The sequence below is a fragment of the Oncorhynchus kisutch genome, linkage group LG19 (genome assembly GCF_002021735.2).
Source record: "Oncorhynchus kisutch isolate 150728-3 linkage group LG19, Okis_V2, whole genome shotgun sequence".
NCBI classification, from domain to species: Eukaryota; Metazoa; Chordata; class Actinopteri; order Salmoniformes; family Salmonidae; genus Oncorhynchus; species Oncorhynchus kisutch.
This window is the reverse complement of record NC_034192.2, coordinates 15,743,064-15,761,210: the sequence shown is the minus strand read 5'-3', so window position 1 is coordinate 15,761,210 and position 18,147 is coordinate 15,743,064. Positions and strand designations below refer to the sequence as shown.

General features: G+C 44.3%; 1 protein-coding gene and 1 long non-coding RNA gene across 2 annotated transcripts in view; one reads left to right on the top strand and one right to left on the bottom strand.

The window, feature by feature from the left end:
• LOC109864360 (putative helicase mov-10-B.1) overlaps positions 1 to 18,147 on the bottom strand; it is a 33,902-nt gene that overhangs the window by 14,708 nt on the left and 1,047 nt on the right. Inside the window, exons 2-11 of the mRNA XM_031798449.1 lie at positions 10,949 to 11,048; positions 10,293 to 10,540; positions 9,861 to 9,957; positions 8,893 to 9,037; positions 6,193 to 6,463; positions 5,476 to 5,601; positions 5,205 to 5,367; positions 4,890 to 5,044; positions 4,064 to 4,237; positions 3,827 to 3,939 (exon numbers count right to left, since the gene is read on the bottom strand). Of these exons, the coding sequence (XP_031654309.1) occupies positions 3,827 to 3,939; positions 4,064 to 4,237; positions 4,890 to 5,044; positions 5,205 to 5,367; positions 5,476 to 5,601; positions 6,193 to 6,463; positions 8,893 to 9,037; positions 9,861 to 9,957; positions 10,293 to 10,540; positions 10,949 to 11,048 (1,592 nt within the window). The remainder of the gene's footprint in view (positions 1 to 3,826; positions 3,940 to 4,063; positions 4,238 to 4,889; positions 5,045 to 5,204; positions 5,368 to 5,475; positions 5,602 to 6,192; positions 6,464 to 8,892; positions 9,038 to 9,860; positions 9,958 to 10,292; positions 10,541 to 10,948; positions 11,049 to 18,147) is intronic.
• On the top strand, positions 15,903 to 17,511 carry LOC116355083 (uncharacterized). The gene is made up of 2 exons (XR_004204312.1): positions 15,903 to 16,527; positions 17,195 to 17,511. It is a non-coding gene; the product is annotated as an uncharacterized LOC116355083 (long non-coding RNA).

Sequence of the window (18,147 nt, the reverse complement as noted above, 5' to 3'; positions counted from 1 at the left end):
TGTGGCTTTGTACTGTGTGACAAAACTGCATATTTTAAAGTGGCCTTTTATTGTCCTCAGCACAAGGTGCACCTGTATAATGATCACGTTGTTCAATCAGCTTCTTGATATGCTACACCTGTCAGGTGGACTGATTATCTTGGCAAAGGAGAAATGCTCACTAACAGGGATATAAACAAATTTATGCACAAAATTTGAGAGAAATACGCTTTTTGTGCATATGGAACATTTTTAGGATCTTTTATTTCAGCTCATGAAACATGGGACAAACTATGTGTTACGTTTATATTTTTGTTCAGTATAAAAGATGGTGATGCTGAGGAGGGCGCACGTTTTGCCGGTTCCTGCTCGACGTAGCTTTTTTTTTATGGCTATCTTTGCATGAATTATTACTTTACCCCAACCAAAAAGCCTGGATGAATGGCGATATCTGTACAATGCTGAGAGCCTGTACTGCAGCATTGAATGTCAGTAGAATGAACCCTGATGAGATGGCATGCGACGTGCACAAGGCAAGCAGGTACGAGCTCTGCAAATCCATTGATGATGCAAAAAGACAATACAGACTTAAACTTGAATTGAGTTCCCGACAACGCAGACTCGCGTCGCATGTGGCAAGGACTACAGACTACAAAGAAAAATCCAGCTAGGCGGTATGCATTGAAGCCTCCCTCCCACACGAGCTTAACACATTCTATGCTCGCTTCGAGGCAGACAACACAAAGCCATCCATGAAGACTCTCGCTGCTCTGGTCGACCAGGTGCTTTCGGTCTCTGAGGCTGACGCGAGGAAAACTATTAGACAGTGAATCCTCACAAAGCAGCCGGCCCAGATGGCATCTCTGGTCGTATCCCCAGAGTGTGTGCTGACCAGCTGGAGGGCGTCCACAGAACATGCCATTTCCATCGCTATTCACATGGCCGTAACACATCTATCTGGACCAGAGGAACATCTTTGTGAGAATGCTGTTCATTGAATACAGTTCAGCATTCAACACTATTGTTCCCCCCCCCAAGCTTGACACCAAGCTCAGAGCCCTGGGTCTGGACACTGGATCCTGGACTTCCTGACGGACAGAACACAGACTGAGGATTGGCAACAACACCTCCACACTGACTCTGAACCCAGGGGCCCTGCCCATGTGTGTGCCCTCAGTCCTCTACTGTACTCCCGGTTCACCCACGACTGAGTGGCTTTGCACGACACCAACTCTATCATCAAGTTTGCTGACGACACCACGGTTGTAGGCCTGATATCCAAAAACAATAACGCGTCAGCCTATAGGAGGTGGTAAGTGAACTGCCATGGTGATGTCGTGACAACAACCTCTCCCTCTATGTCAGCAAAACAAAGGAATTGATTGTTGACTTCAGGAAGCAGAGGGAACATTCCCCGATCCACATCAATTGGTCTGCAGTAGAGAGAGTCACATGTTTTAAGTTCAGAGGTCTTGTCATGGACAACACCACCACTCTTGTCAAGAGGGCGCCAACAGCGTCTCTAATTCCTAAGGAGGCAGACCGGTTGCATCATGGTCTGGTACAAGAATTGCTCCATCCCACAAGGCCCTCCAGCGGGTGGTGAAGACGGCCCAGTACATCGCTGGGACCGTGCTCCCACCCATCCAGGACATCTATGCAAGACGGTGCTTGAGGAAGGCACGCAGCATCATCGACCCCCCCCACACACACACACACACCCAGCCACGAGCTGCTTTCTTCCTTACCGTCAGCAGCCATCAGACTGCTGAACACTTGAACTGGACTGACCACCTGTTCGGATTCTCCACACCTTAGCACACACATATATACATTCATTCTACACACACACACACACACACACACACACACACACCACAACCAGACTCTTATTATACTGCTCTATTTATATACTTGCCCACCATCCTCCCCTTCCCCAATATACATGTAAATATTGGACAATAAATTGTGCCTTCCTGTGTTATCCTTATGCTAAAATGTATTATTCTATTCTACAGACCTTTTCATATTATTATATCTAATTCTTTTGCATTTTCTAGAAGGAACCTGCAAGTAATCATTTTGTTGTACGATGTATATCCTGAACATACGACTAATATAACTTCAACGGAGATGGTTAACACACACACACACAGTGCCTTCGGAAAGTATTCAGACCCCTTGACTTTCACATTTTGTTACGTTACAGCCTTACTCTAAAATTGATTAAATAGTTTTTTCCTCATCAATCTACACACAGTTTACAATTGGCTCATTCATCCCCCCCCCTCTCCCCTGTAACTATTCCCCAGGTCGTTGCTGTAAATGAGAACGTGTTCTCAGTCAACTTACCTGGTAAAATAACAGATAAATAAAAAAAATAAACACAATACCCCATAATGGCAAGGCAAAAAGAGGTTTTTCTAAATTGCTAATTTATTAAAAAGAAAAAAACAGAAATATCACATTTACAGAAGTATTCAGAACCTTTACTAAGTACTTTGTTGACTCATCTTTGGCAGTGATTACAGCCTTGAGTCTGCTTGGCTATGACGCTACAAGTTTTACACACCTGTATTTGGAGTTTCTCCCATTCTTCTCTGCAGAGCCTCTCAATCTCAGTCAGGTTGGATGAGGAGCATTGCGGTACAGGTATTGTCAGCTCTCTCCAGAGATGTTCGATCATGCTCAAGTCCGGGCTCTGGCCGAGCCACTTAAGGATATTCAGAGACAAGTCCCGAAGACACTCATACATTGTATTGGCTGTGTGCTTAGGGTTGTTGTCCTTTTTGGAAGGTGAACCTTCACCCCAGTCTAATATCCTGAGCGCTCTGGAGCAGGTTTTCGTCAAGGATCTCTCTGTACTTTGCCTCGATCCTGACTAGTCTCCAAGTCCCTGCCTCTGAAAGAAATCCCCACAGCATGATGCTGCCACCACCATGCTTCACCGTAGGGATGGTGCCAGGTTTCATCCAGATGTGACATTTGGCATTCAGGCCAAAGAGTTCAATCTTGGTTTCATCAGACAAGAGAATCTGGTTTCTCACGGTCAGAGTATTTAGGTGCCTTTTGGCAAACTCCAAGTGGGCTGTCATGTGCCTTTTACTGAGGAGTGGCTTCCGTCTGGTCACTCTACCATAAAGGCCCGAATGGTGAAGTGCTGCAGAGATGGTTGTCCTTCTGAAAGGTTCTCCCATCTTCACATAGGAACTCTAGAGCTCTGTTAGCATCACCTCCCTGGCCAAAGCCCTTCTCCTCGGTTGCTCAGTTTGGCCAGGGGGCCAGGTCTAGGAGACTTGGTGGTTCCAAACTTCTTCCATTTAAGAATGATGGAGGCAACTGTGTTCTTGGGGAATTTTTTTGGTACCCTTCCCCAGTTCTGTGCCTCAACATAATCCTGTCTCGGAGCTCTACGGACAATTCCTTCAACCTCATGGCTTGGTTTTTGCTCTGACATGCACTGTCAACTGTGGGACCTTATATAGACAGGTGTGTGCATTTCCAAATCATGTCCAATCAATTCAATTTACCACAGATGGACTCCAACCAAGTTGTAGAAACATCTCAAGGATGATCAATGGAAACAGGATACACCTGAACTAAATCATAGCAAAGGGTCTGAATACTCATGTAAATAAGGTATTTTTGTTTTTTTTATAAATCTGTAGAAAATTCTAAAAACCTGTTTTCTCTTTGTCATTATGGGGTATTGTGTGTAGATTGCCGAGGACGTATTTAATCAATTTTAGTATAAGGCTGTAACATCAAATGTAGAAAAAGTCAGGGGGTCTGAATACTTTCCGAAGGCACTGTATATTAACTTAGCACACATACACAAGTGTTTTACCTGTCCCAGGTGGCCCAAACACCAGGTAAGGAGCCGGTCGGGAGGATCCAGCTACAATGTTCTGGACTGCTGTATATTGTTCTGGGTTCTGCTCTAGAGCCCTGTCATACAACCTAGGGAGAGGGGGAAGGGGGGGGGGGGGGGGGGGGGAAGAGGGACATAGAGAGGGGGGGGTTATGCATTGGTCAAAGGTCAAAAAGGAAGTGTGGGTCGGGCAGATGGGTGGTGTGAGCTCACAAGAGAGGTTGTTTTTTGGGTGGTTGGATAGTTGGGTCTCCAGAAGGGAACAGTACATTCCCCAGGTTGTGTCTGTCAGCCAGCTCTGTTGCTCTATGCTGAAGCCTAGTGGTGAGACGGTTCACCGTGAACTCCACATCAAACTCCAGACCATCTACGAAGGAGGACAAAAACCTGGAGGGAGGTGGGGGGGGATAGAGAGACAGAGGCTACATTACGATTCTCGACCCTTCTCCCCCGAAGTGTACTTGCCAGGCTATTCAGACTCCTTAATCCGTTCAAACACAACACCACACCCACGGACGTTTGTTTTAGACCCCTCCCTGAACGTAAACACATTTGGGCTGTCTGATTGGTTCCAGAAACCGATGGGTTGGGCCAGTGCCAGAACACATGTGGGTGAAGCTGCGTTTTCCTAGTATGTAATTGGCTTTGATACTGTGATTGGTTAGAGACAATCCAATCGCTGATGACTTTGTTTTCACCACAATCGACATCACAAAACAACTTCCAATGGATGGCAGATTCAGACTCAATTCTGTAACAAACGTTTGAGCAATTCCTTTTAGTGTGAGAGGTCAGAGTAGCAGTGTACACTTGTCCACTCCACCTCATGGGTTTAAAAGAAGTTAACTGGTATAAGGAATAAGGTTGAAACTCCCTCTAGCCATGCTTTCACTAATCCAATGCTTGAGGGGGAGTGTACGAGTGCACACTTTTGAAGACAGAGTTGAGAATCGGAATGTAACCAGAGAACCATGAAGAGAGCGAGCTATTGACTTATAAGATCCCTTCAGGAAGCAGCCTCCTCCAATCATGTCCTTACCTGCTGCTGAATCCCAGTTTGACGGAGTCCAGCTCCACGCGGTGGACGTAACCACGGTATTTGACCACGCCCCCCTTATTGGAGTCACCTGACCTCGTCACCAGGATGGCGTCGCCCCGCAGGACAGACGGACGGCTCTCGGACACACCTGGTACCTGCAAGAGCACACAACATACTGGGCTGGAGATAAACCCTGCACCATCTAGTAGAGGATGAACTACGTTCCTAGTGTTTGTGTGTGTGTGTCCGGACCTGCAGCACCGTTAATGTCTTGTCTCTGACCGTGTGTGTGTGTACATCTGTGTTTGTGTGTACCTCTAGCACCAGTAGTTTCTTGTTGGTCTTGTCTCGGACCATGGGAGTATTGGGCTTGTTGTATCTCTTAATGTCCACCTCCATCTGTAGCTCCTCTAGATACAGCAGCAGCTGGAACCGTTTAGAGTAATTCTCTCTACTCAGACCTGACTCTAGGATAGACCTGGGGGAAGAGGGGGAGGGAGAGAGAAAGAAAGAGACCTTCACAGCACCCATATTGTACACTGGCAGGGTGGTCTAGGATTACAGAGGAGGAAGAGGAGGCACTCACTGGGCATCCAGTGAAAGAGTAGAGGAGGAGGCGTGTCCTTTGAGGAACTTGATCAGATCTCTGACATATCCTGGAACCTTGTAGTCGTAGAGACGCTCCACGGCTGTCAGGTTGTTGGCTGAGAGACTGACGGGGAGAGAGGAGGAGGGGCGGAGAGGAGGAGAGTGGTAGTGGTAGAACAGGGTGAACCATGGAGAGAGACAGGGTTAGTTTTTTTGTAGCAGAGAGAACAGTCAATTACTCATGACTGGTGTTGAACGCTGAGCTGTAGTCAATGAATAGCATTCTCATAGGTGTTCCTTTTGTCCAGGTGTGAAAGGGCAGTGTGGAGTGCAATTGCAATTGCGTCATTTGTGGATTTGTTGGGGTGGTATGCGAATTTGAGTGGGTCCAGGGTATCCGGGATGATGGTGTTGATGTGAGCCATGACCAGCCTTTCATAGCACTTCATGGCTACCAACTTGAGTGCTACGGGGCTGTAGTCATTTAGGCAGGTTACCTTTGCGTTCTTGGGCACAGGGACTATGGTGGTCTGCTTGAAACATGTAGGTATTACAGACTCAGTCAGGGAGAGGTTGAAAATGTCAGTGAAGACACTTGCCAGTTGGTCCACTCATGCTCGGAGTACACGTCCTGGTAATCCATCTGGCCCTGTGGCCTCGTGAATGTTGACCTGTTTAATGTGTGTGTTACCAGGTGTGTGTGTGTGTGACCTACCTCGCAGGTGGCTCCCCATCCTCTACAGTGTAAGGCAGATAATCTGTAGCGCCGATGATAGCTCTAGGTCTGTAGGGCGCAGTTGGGGCCAGCTCCCTGGCCAGCCCTGTCACATACTGGGCCTCGATGAACCGCAGCAGGTGGAAGGCAGGAGAGGAGGAGGAGGAGGAGGAGGAGGAGGAGATGGAGGGTTTAAACTCAAAGACCAGAGTGGCTGGATAGAAACCCAGGAGGCTGGACTTGAACTGGAGCTGCACTTCATACCGGTCACCTGGGGAGGAGAGAGAGGGAGGCGGGAGACGAGAGGGAGGGGGTTTAGTAACATATTATAGAAAGAGAGCGTGTGTGCGCACCAGCATGCGTCAGGTTCCCTGGGCCTTTCTTTTGGCCCAGACCTTTTGAAGCTCCACCACTTACACCTGTCCAGACCCTACAGAACTGTAAACATTGAAGGGTTGGGGCCAAAATGAAGGCTGAGGGAGCGATTTGGGCTGTGCAACTCTTGCCTGGTTGGAGCTGTAGAGGGTTGTTGCGGGAGACTTTGCGTGTGTGCGTGCCTATATACAGTGTATATTATATACTGTAGTTAGTATATATTTAATATATACCACAGGAAGACTTAGGAGCCCACTCTCAATGAGTGTAGACAGCCTGCTGCTGCCACTCTGCTAATCATCAGATGGAGGAAGGATGCCCACATGGGTAGTTGGTTAAGTAACTGATTCATGAACATATTTAAATGAACTGCATAATAAATGTGACTTGCCTTTTGTGTGACAAGGGCTGGCCCCAAGCCCGTAAGGGGCCCAAGAGGCAAAACAAATAAAAATGTCACAGGAACCCACTCGCAATGTTCAAAATACACCAGAGAACATCATTTAGCCACAGAGGATCAATAATACAAAAAAAGTATTGTGGAATAGGTTTTATCACAAGCACATTCAGGTACCTGACAAAATTAAGGAAACAAGGTGTTGTGCCACCACAAGCTACCAGAAGCTATCAGAGCAGGTTCAATGCACCATGGCATAGTTTAGGGCTACCTGTAGAATCTATGCCAGGAAAATGCAACCCACACCATGACATACTCTTTATATTCCTTGTTTACCCAAGTATTTCCTTTACTTGGGCAGTGCGCCAAGTCAAAATCAAATCAAATCTTATTAGTCACATGCGCCGAATACAACACCTACAGTGAAATGCTCACTATGCATATAGTCTGGGTAGCAATTTGACTAGATGTTCAGGAGTCTTATGGCTTGGGGGTAGAAGCTGTTTAGAAGCCTCTTGGACCTAGACTTGGCGTTCTGGTACCGCTTGCCGTGCGGTAGCAGAGAGAACAGTCTATGACTAGGGTGGCTGGAGTCTGACAATTTTTAGGGCCTTCCTCTGACACCGCCTGGTATAGAAGTCCTGGATGGCAGGAAGCTTGGGCCCAGTGATGTACTGGGCCGTTTGCACTACCCTCTGTAGTGCCTTGCAGTCGGAGGCTGAGCAGTTGCCATACCAGGCAGTGATGCAGCCCGTCAGGATGCTCTCGATGGTACAGCTGTAGAACCCTTTGAGGATCTGAGGACCCATGCCAAATCTTTTCAGTCTCCTGAGGGGGAATAGGTTTTGTCGTGCTCTCTTCACAACTGTCTTAGTGTGCTTGGACCATGTTAGTTTGTTGGTGAAGTGGACGCCAAGGAACTTGAAGCTCTCAACCTGCTTCAATACAGCCCCGTCAATGAGAATGGGGGCATTGTCTTGGTCACATTGAGGGAGAGGTTTTTGTCCTGGCCTCCTCCCAATAGGCTGTCTCGTCGTTGTCGGTGATGATCTGCAAACTTAATGATGGTGTTGGAGTCGTGCCTGGCCGTGCAGTCATGAGTGAAAAGGGAGTACAGGAGGGGACTGAGCACGCACCCCTGAAGGACCATGTGTTGAGAATCAGCGTGGCAGATGTGTTGTTACCTGCCCTTACCACCTAGGGGCAGCCCGTCATTAAAACATGTTGGTACCACCGACTCGGACAGGGAGAGGTTGAAAATGTCAGTCAAGACACTTGCTAGTTAGTCAGAGCATTTCTCGCAGTACACGTCCTGGTAATCCATCTGGCCCTGTGAATGCTGACCAAATATAGGCTACAGCTTGTTGCTTTGTGGCCATAGATATATAATCCATAGAAGGGTTTTGTAACCTCTTACCCTGGCAATTTGACTGTTAAACTCATGGGTGCATTAGCAATGGATGCCAGTCCTGATTTTAATCTGAACGGCCATCTATGGATTATATTTCTATGGTTGGTTGCAGCTGTCGGTTTGCCTTTTGCAGATTTCAAAATACAATTTTGGGGAAAACAGTTTGGAAAGCAAATGGCTACTGCTGAAAAGAGAAGACAAATCTGTCTGTGGGACCAATTAGCATCTAACGGCAGCACTCGTTTCAAAGTAGCTCATCTTGAGCTAGGCTATTGCCAAGAGAAGCACGTCGGCCATGACCAAATGATGAAGGTGAAGCCTTTGGTGAGTAAGTGTGACACTGGAAATTGTATTTGCTAGCCTACTGTAGCTTATGATCTAGACACTATATATATTGCCTCCTAATATTGTACAATCTGATTTTCGCTTCATTGGCCTGGGCTATTGTTTGTTTGAATTCAAGACTGAAATAATCTGTCTTAATCCAGCCCTGCCTGTGTGTGTGTGTGTGTCTTGCCTGGTCCCAGCTGCAGAGGGTTGTTGCGGGTGACTTTCTGCTTGTCCTGTAGGTTGAAGCAGGTCATCCGGTGCAGAGCAGAGTAGTAGGTGAAGAAGAGAGGACTGGAGGAGGAGTTCTCCAGGAACAGACGAACTACGTACACCTGGGGGGAGAGAAGGAGAGTTTGTTAGTTTCTCCTGTAAAGTCATTGAAAGAAAACGGCTACTATTTTGTCTCGGATCTGGTCTTAGAGTAAAAATAGATTTACAGATGTGCGACGACTAACTACCGTCTCTTATATGTGAATTAGAGTTCAGAGCAGTCGGACCTCGTGTTGGAAGCCTTTTGTACCCATTCTCCCAGATCTTGTCGCCCGACCTGCTATCACTTTAGACTTGCATGCGCCGCCGCGTCTGACCATTAATCGCACCTGTATAAATTGCACGTCAGCTTTGCGGGGAAAGACTCTGGTGTTGGGTGTTGGGTGCTGGGCGTTCCCCTGTGTCGCCAATTTAAATGATGCTAGGGAAATGCTGTGGGAAACTCGTAAAATACTACTTGTAAAACTGGGACAAACGAGTTCTGTGCGCTCACGTGCTTTGAACTCATTGAGAGTGGCGATTGGCTGATATGGCAAACAAGCTGCATCAACCATAAACTAAAAGTACAGCTATTATGTTGGCAAACTAATTAGTGTTCTAAAACAATATGAATAAATTATAAATAATGTTTTGTTGTTGCATTTAACTGCCCAAAATGCTGTTATCAAGGTAATTTCCTTAGTATGTGACTTCAGAGTTCAGCATGTGGGAAGAGTCGGAGTTCAGAGATGATAGACGAGTTTCCCATTAGTAATTACCAGTTGGAGGGGTATTTAAGTGGAGTTTTCCCAGTCGTATGCTGGTATTAACGAATTTACAAGATGTTATGAAAGTTGCATTAGGGTCAGAGTTAGAGTCAGGGTTAAAGGTCAAGGTTTCACTTACCTCGGTCTCACTCTCCAGACTGAACTTGATCAGACCGTCTACAACAAGGTGGTCAGAAGTGATGCGTACACCGCCACGGTCAGAGATCAACTCCGCTCTGAGGGGGTAGGGGTCAGGAGTTAGGTTAGTCACATTACAGAGGCCCAATCCCAAATGGACCCCTAGACCCTATGCACATGCCGAGATCGGAGAGGATTTGAAAGGTGTGAGCAATATGATAATAGCTTCACTTGCTTACTAGGTGGATGTTTAACCATATTGCATATACTCATCACATCCTGTCAGTCAATAGGGCATTTGGGATTGGGCCACCAAGGATCGATAAGGACCTGATGACTAGATGTTCAGGAGTCTTATGGCTTGGGGGTAGAAGCCATAAGAATAAAGAAGAATAAAGGTAAAGACAAACAGCTCCATGTCTGGACCAATCACCTGTCAGACTTGAACTTCCTGAGGATGCAATTGGCCAGTCTCCAGTCTCTCCTGGGGGTGTGTGATGTCTGGGCTGGGTCAGATGAAGGCGACACACACACCCCGCTCACAAATGCCCCATTCTTCTGCCCCACCCCATTCACCTTGCCTCCATTCTGAACAGGAAAAGAGCTAGATGCCCCCTGCTGCTTCTGGCCACGCCCCTTTCCCCGGGTTCCTTGCCACTGGTCCTGAAAGAAATCCCTCACCTGCAGACCAACACACACACACACAGGGGTCAAATTCAACCCTCCGTCTCTTTAGTCTAGTGCCATGTCTATATCTGCTATCAGAGCACAGTCATTTGGAAAACAAATTTCAGTCTTCTTTTTTTTGGGGGGGGGGGGGTTGGCTTTAACAATGTTGACTAAGTAACATACGGAAACACACACGCCAGAATGCGGTTGGTATCGATTGCTAGATTGCAACTGGTTGTAAAAGCTGAGCTGGAGAAGGTGTGGGCCGATCATGAACCAGGACTTTGGACACATGCACGCACAACTGGCAGGCTGTTTTAGGAGCACAACAGTAACCCACTACCTACACCCTGCCCAATGCTACCAGGCTAGGGCCATATGATAATATAAGTCTGTACCAGGCTAGTGTTGTAGGCCTACCTTTGGTTTGAAGTGCACCATTCCCGAGTAGACGTTGGCATTATTGGACAGCTTGAGAGCATACAGGATCGAACTGAAGTTAGGGTCTCTCACTCCATCCCTAAAAGAGAGAGAGGTTCAAATGCAGAAGTCTTCATCAACACCTCCCATCCATTCAGACAAGTCACCAATTCTGTGCCTTTTGAGAAGTGTTGAGTTCAACTCGTTTTAACATTCTTTCGTGAAGAGCACATTTAACTTCATGAAAAAAAACATTTGAAAACACGTTTTTTCTCCTAATGTGGGCTTCTGATTCCTCTCCTACGTTTAAAATGTGGATTGACCAGATTGTTGACTTTCTTCCTCATGAAAAGCTCAATTGTGACCTCCGCAAGAGACAATCCAAGTTAGTTAGACTCGGTCTCCACTACTCAACTATATTTCAAACTGGACAGAGCGCATCTGGTGATTAAGGAAATATGTCTATATACACACACACGTGGAAAGTGCTGTAAAACAAATTATGTTCTCGTTACCTCAGCTAAAGCTGGAAATATCTAACACGATCACTGATAGTGCTACTGCAAATTTGTTGTTTGTTACATTTTATTCTATTATTTATGTCTGCCACATCTGTGAATGTAAATTGTGTTTTCTTTGTTGACTGAAAAACAAGAAAACTTTGAATAAAAAAATAAAAAAACATGTTTTCACATCTCAAAATAAATAATAATACTATAGTAAGTGCCTATAATTAAGTGATAATGCCCTAGAAGCCGGTGTTTGGAGGATATATTGGCATGGGTGTTAGGCCCGAGACGAAGCCTCCCGACACCTTCATTAGGCTACAACGGGACAGCTGGAGGTCAAATCTGAATATTGAAACAAATGTTGGAGAGACAGACAGCAAGGTTTATACAAATCTCCGCTGTTGAAAATGAAATGTTAGGTCTAAAAGAAATACGAGATAATGTCTAGATGCTTTTTATAGTGGAGATCAAGTTTATAAAGTGCCTGGCTGGGCTGATGAGACAGCGGATTGCGCAGTCAGATGGAATAGAGCAAATAAGCATTTTAACATCATAGATTTATTCCGTGGTAACTTATGGAATAGACACCGGCTTGAAGCTATTGGTGTACAACCGGGAGTGGCAATTGAATACAAGCTTCACCCATAGGTAACAGGGTTGACGTGTTATACTCGACCCGCTCAGTTTTCCACCACAAAACACCAGCATATGGACAAATGATGTAAAAGCAGATGAGCTGGTTCTAGTCTAGGATTTGGTTATTTTGAAAAATATTTTTTGAAATGAATTTTCACCATATTAATACGAGAGTTCAGTTCATGTAACAGGTTTGAACTTAAAATGAGGGACAGATGTAAACTTAGCAAAAATATAAAAACGCACCATGCAACAATTTCAAAGATTTTCCTATGTTACAGTTCATAAGGAAATCAGTCAATTTTAATTAATTATTTAGGTCCTAATCTATGGATTTCACATGACTGTGCTTTGGTGCAGAAGAATGGTAGGAATAGTAAGCAGAGTGAGTTGAAGACAGGAGGAGAAATGGAAGTGAATGAGGGAGAAGTATCAGAGGTGGTCGGTGTGGTGAAGTTCTCGGAGCCTGAGGCTTGCAACAAGGTCAGGATAAAGATGAGTCTGTGACAGTAGGAGTGAAGTTTTTGGAAAAAGTGGACTCAGGGTGTGTGAAAACAGAGTTGAGTGCTGTGGAGTCGGTGAGGGTAACCAGAAGTGGTCTTGTGATAATTGTTTGTGTTTCTGCTGGTCAGAGGAAGTAGGCGCTCCAAGTTAAACGAATGGGGGGGGCAAGAGACGTGAATTGTTTTGCTCTCAAGAAAATGGGCGCCATTGAAAGGAGTGATTACTGGGGTAGTGGTAAATGTGAAGGCTGACCAACTGAAGGGGAAGATTCCCGGTGTTTGTGATGCTCTTCGCGGTGTTTTGATGTTGAATATTTGCCCGACAAAGTGATGTTAGGATATATAAATGATCCTGTATGAGCTTTTGTGCCGAATACATTATGTTGTTATAGGTGTCAAGCTTATGGGCATGTGCCAGCAGTGTGTAGGAGAGAGGTTCCTAGGTGTGAGAAGTGTGCAGAAGGGCATGAGATAAAGGAATGTGTAGCATTGGCTAAAGTAGTGGTAGTGGCTTGCGAAAGTATTCACCCCCTTGGCATTTTTCCTATTTTGTTGTCTTACAACCTGGAATTGAAATAGATTTTGGGGGGGGATTTGTATATTTTGATTACATAACATGCCTACAACTTTGAAGATACAAAATATTTTTTATAGTGAAACAAACAAGAAACAAGACAAAAAAGCTGAAAACTTGAGCGTGCATATCTATTCACCCTCCCAAAGTCAATACTTTGTAGAGCCACCTTTTGCAGCAATTACAGCAGCAAGTCTCTTGGGGTGTCCTTATCAGCTTGGCACATCTAGCCACTGAGATTTCAAGGCAAAACTGCTCCAGTTCCTTCAAGTTGGATGGGTTACGCTGGTGTACAGCAATCTTTAAGTCATACCACAGATGCTGCCACCACCATGCTTCACTGTGGATGGTGTTCTCAGGGTGATGAGAGGTGTTGTGTTTGCGCCAGACATAGCGTTTTCCTTGATGGCCAAAAAATGAATTTTTAGTCTCATCTGACCAGAGTACCTTCTTCCATATGTTTGGGGAGTCTCCCACATCCCTTTAAGCGAACACCAAATGTGTTAGCTTGTTTTTTTCTTTAAGCAATGGCTTTTTTTCTGGCCACTCTTCCGTAAAGCCCAGCTGTGTGGAGTGTACGGCTTAGAGTGGTTCTATGGACAGATACTCCAATTTCCGCTTTGCAGCTCCTTCGGGGTTATCTTTGGTCTCTTTGTTGCCTCTCTGATTAATGTCCTCCTTGCCTGGTCTGTGAGTTTTGGTGGGTGGCCCTCTCTTGACAGGTTTGTTGTGGTGCCATATTCTTTCCATTTTTTAATAATGGATTTAATGGTGCTCCGTGGGATGTTCAAAGTTTCTGATATTTTTTTTATAACCCAACTTGATCTGTACTTCTCCAGAACTTTGTCCCTGACCTGTTTGGAGAGCTCCTTGGTCTTCATGGTGCCGCTTGCTTAGTGGTGTTGCGGACTCCGGGACCTTTCAGGACAGGTGTATATATACTAAGATCATGTGGCACTTAAATAAAGTCCACCTGTGTGCAATCTAACTAATTTTGTGACTTCTGAAGGTAATTTGTTGCACCAGATCTTATTTAGGGGCTTCATAGCAAAGGGGATGAATACATATGCATGCACCAATTTTCATTTTTTTTCCCCCAAACAAGTCATCGTTTTGATTTCACATCACCAATTTGGACTATTTTGTGTATGTCCACTTCATGAAATCCAAATAAAAATAAATGTATATTACAGGTTGTAATGCAACAAAATAGGAAAAACACCAAGGGGGTGAATACTTTTGCAAGGCACTGTATGTGTTAACTGTAGGGGTGCCCATGTGGCTGGGGATCAGAAATGTCCCATGCCAGAGAGGCAGGTTGAGGTTTCCAAGATTAGAGTGGTGCAGAAGTTGTCATATGCTGAGGCAGTGAAGAAAGTAGAGGAAGATGGGTCAAGGGGGAGGGATCCTGAGAGGGGTGGTGTGAGTAGTAGATCTGTACCAGTACAGAAGGATAAACCAACAAGTTATACGTTTCAGTAATAATGGATTTTTTTTGGCACATAGCAATGGTTATCAACTCTACTGCATGGATGGAACGTAAAGTCGCAGAAAATAGAGGTTGTGGTGGCATCTGCAGAGAGGTATTTGGGTGAGCAATATTTGATGTCAGAAGAGTTACAGTGTGTCAAGTGGTGGCGTCCCATCCTGACGTAGGACTAAATATATTTAAATTGTGGAGTATGGTATTTATTTATATATTTTTTGTGAGTGTAGTGGTAGATGGTAGGTAAACATCAGCTAAATCGAGTGCTGTGTATATTATGGAACGCCGTTTGGGTCTTTGCGTGTCAAAAAGGATACACGTCATACAACACAAGACTATTTGACGTGTCAAATAATCTTGTTGACCAAACTGGACTTAATAATTTAACACCTAAATATATTTTTTACGTAGTTATAACAATATCACTCGTATTTCATGTCACAACGACTCATCGATACGTATCGACGCTGGTAAAGTTTTGCCCTTCCCCAAGCTCTGGACAGTGATGGTCATAAAAAAAAGCAAGCAAGCTATTATGGACCCTAGACGGATGCAAACAATGGCCTTCCCCAAAAACATAGCACAACGACAGTTGTTTCAGCAGCTATAGTTAGCTAGCTAACTAACTACCTAGCTAGGTATCATAATCTAAAATATCCCTAATTTATAAGACCGTTCTTATTTGATTAACGGTGGTTGGACCCATCTATGTGAAGCTAGCGACAATAAGGATTAGCAACAACTGTGGAATTTGCGGTTAGCCTTCAGAATAAAAGTATATTATTGACAGAGATACAAATAGTGGAATTATGCCATAATTGAATAGATCATGCTACAACGAGGTTAGCATGTTATATAAAATCAACAAACGTCTATGTTATTTTGACAAAAATCTGTTGAAATCGCACCCAATCGCAGAAAATACTTAGAATTGCATCGGGGGTCAAACTTATTTCACTGTACAGCCTTACCTATGAATTGTGGATCAATGACATGGGGTATCAGTCTACTCAGTGATACCCAGAGAACCTTAGCATCATAGCTCTGCGGGATTCTGAAACCACTGTGAATTGAGCCACATGTATTGTACCAATCAACCAACAATGTGTATTGAACACTACTCCAGAGGGAATGCAACGTGGATGTTTGGGAGTCTGAGAACTTTGGGGAAAAAGTACTTGGGTACTGAGTAGACTGATACCCCATTTCAGTGATCCCCAATCGAACCCTGTTCAACATTAACTAGTCTAAATATGGCATGTTTCCACCAATTGTAACCTTCTGCGTCTCTTTCAACAAGGGACTTTTAATTTGAAGGCGAATCGCAAATTCCACTATTGTGGCTAACTTCACAACACATACCCCGGTCGGATCAGGCCCCACTGGCCAGACGAAGCTAGGTGGCTGCTTATAACTTTAGCTTTGGGAAACAGGGTTAAGTAGCTGGATAGCTCGTTTTTTTTCTTCGTGAACTGAAGTTCAATTCCAATAGGCGAACAACAAGTGGCTACCTAGTGAATACTTACTCACAAGGATTCCTAAATAATTGCTAAGAATATTGAAAATGACTGCAGTTTCTACTGGTAATTGTTTTCAGTCTGGTTGCAATTTGATGCTAGCAACCCCAGAAGTTGCTAATAACGTCAAAGATATTAGCCTTTTATTTTTATTTTATCAGGTTTGTTTGGTGGCGGCTGGCACGTGCAAATGCAGCACACACAACAATCTATAATATAATTGTGTTATTTGACGTGTCGAATATTGTTGCATCTTTTTGACAAGCAAAGACCTAAACGGCGTTCCATAGTATGTTGTTGTTGGGGTTTGTCGAAATATAACGTCGTGCTTGGATCAGCTGCATTTTACTTCAGGTAACATGATTGTGTTATTTGTCTAGCTAATCTGTTAGCTAGCTATATATTTGTTCCACTCAGTGTCTGGAGGCCAAGCAATGGCTGTCTATGCCAAAAAGCTAACTTTTTGCAACAGGAAAAAAATCAGATTGTGACCCGTTGCATTAACATCTCTAGCTAGCCAGTAATATAAGGTAACTATCTAGCTACCGTTAGGTCGCAACTTTTGACTAGCAAATTATACTAGCTCGCTAACTTGAATAACTAATTCTGAGAGACACAATAGCTACAGCCATGCATTGTTGGTAAGTTACCATAGCTGCTTGCCCAGTTAACCCTGTAATGGACCCTAGCTAGCTAGCGAACGTTAGCTAAATAACTAAGGAGAGGACTAGCTACATTTTATAAGGCTTAACGTTAGATACTGTAGCTAGCTAGCCTACCGAAATGCCAACCAATCATAAGCCTGATGTATGAAAGTGGCATGCATCTCTGTCTAGTATTATATTGATGAGGACGAATAACTTGGACGATTTGGCTTAGATAATTTATTAGGTGCTGCCTAGGCTAGCAATTCATCTCGGGTGTTTGTGGGTTATAATCAAATTGAAATGTCCCATCAACATTGTGCTGATAAACAAATGACTGGAGAGGAGTTGAATGGGTTGTCCTTTTTTCCCCCCAGACAATGATGCTTGATGGCAGATATTTTTCCTAGGGTGGACTACTGAGTCAGCTTGTTGTCAGGCCTGTCTATCCCTCTCAAGATGGACAATATGCTGGATAAAGATGTGGATGACTCCATAGAATGTAATACAACTTTATAATCCATTGGTGAGAATGGAAAATGTCTTCTCCCTTTCCCAACACAAACAAATACACACAAGTTGAGTCAACAGCAGTGCAGAGCCCCAGGATGGAGGGGTGCTGCACTGCAGGGTGTTGGGAAAACCAGAAGGCACATTTCTGTTCTAATGTACAATAAAGTATCTGCTCCCTCCATGTCATTGTCACAAGGTCTCCTTGCACTTCTCTACACCCACAACACTGCTTCTATTGCACCAATGTACAAGTATTCCTTGAATTGTACTACGCTGCCATTACTGAATGTATGGCTACTATTTAATTGTGCTAAAGTATCCTGTATGTTCAAAACAAACGTTAAGTTTTACTATGCCCACTTAAATATGACAGACTAATGTCGTTATTACATTGCCTACTTTGAGTATTGTGAATTACTTTTATTGAAAGATGAAGAATTCGCATATGTTTACTTTGGCAACCAACGAGAGAGCGGAAACGAGATTACTAAAATGATCACTTTGAACTTGAGATGGGTTAAATGAAGTACTAACTGAAATCTGGAAACAGACAGGCCTGTAACATCTCACTTGTAGCCTAATATGAAATTAACTCCTGCAGAATTAAGTATTTCTTGCAGTACAATGATACACCAAATGTTATTTATTTTCTCTGGGGAAAAGGAGTGGAGAAATACAGTAAGTTTATTTCCGTACCTCAAACAAATGCAAATATGGGTGTGTTATTGTGGTCGAACATTTACATAACAGCTCACTGTTTTAACCACGTAGAATATGCATCAATGACGAAGTTCATTCTTATCAGAAACATTTTGTT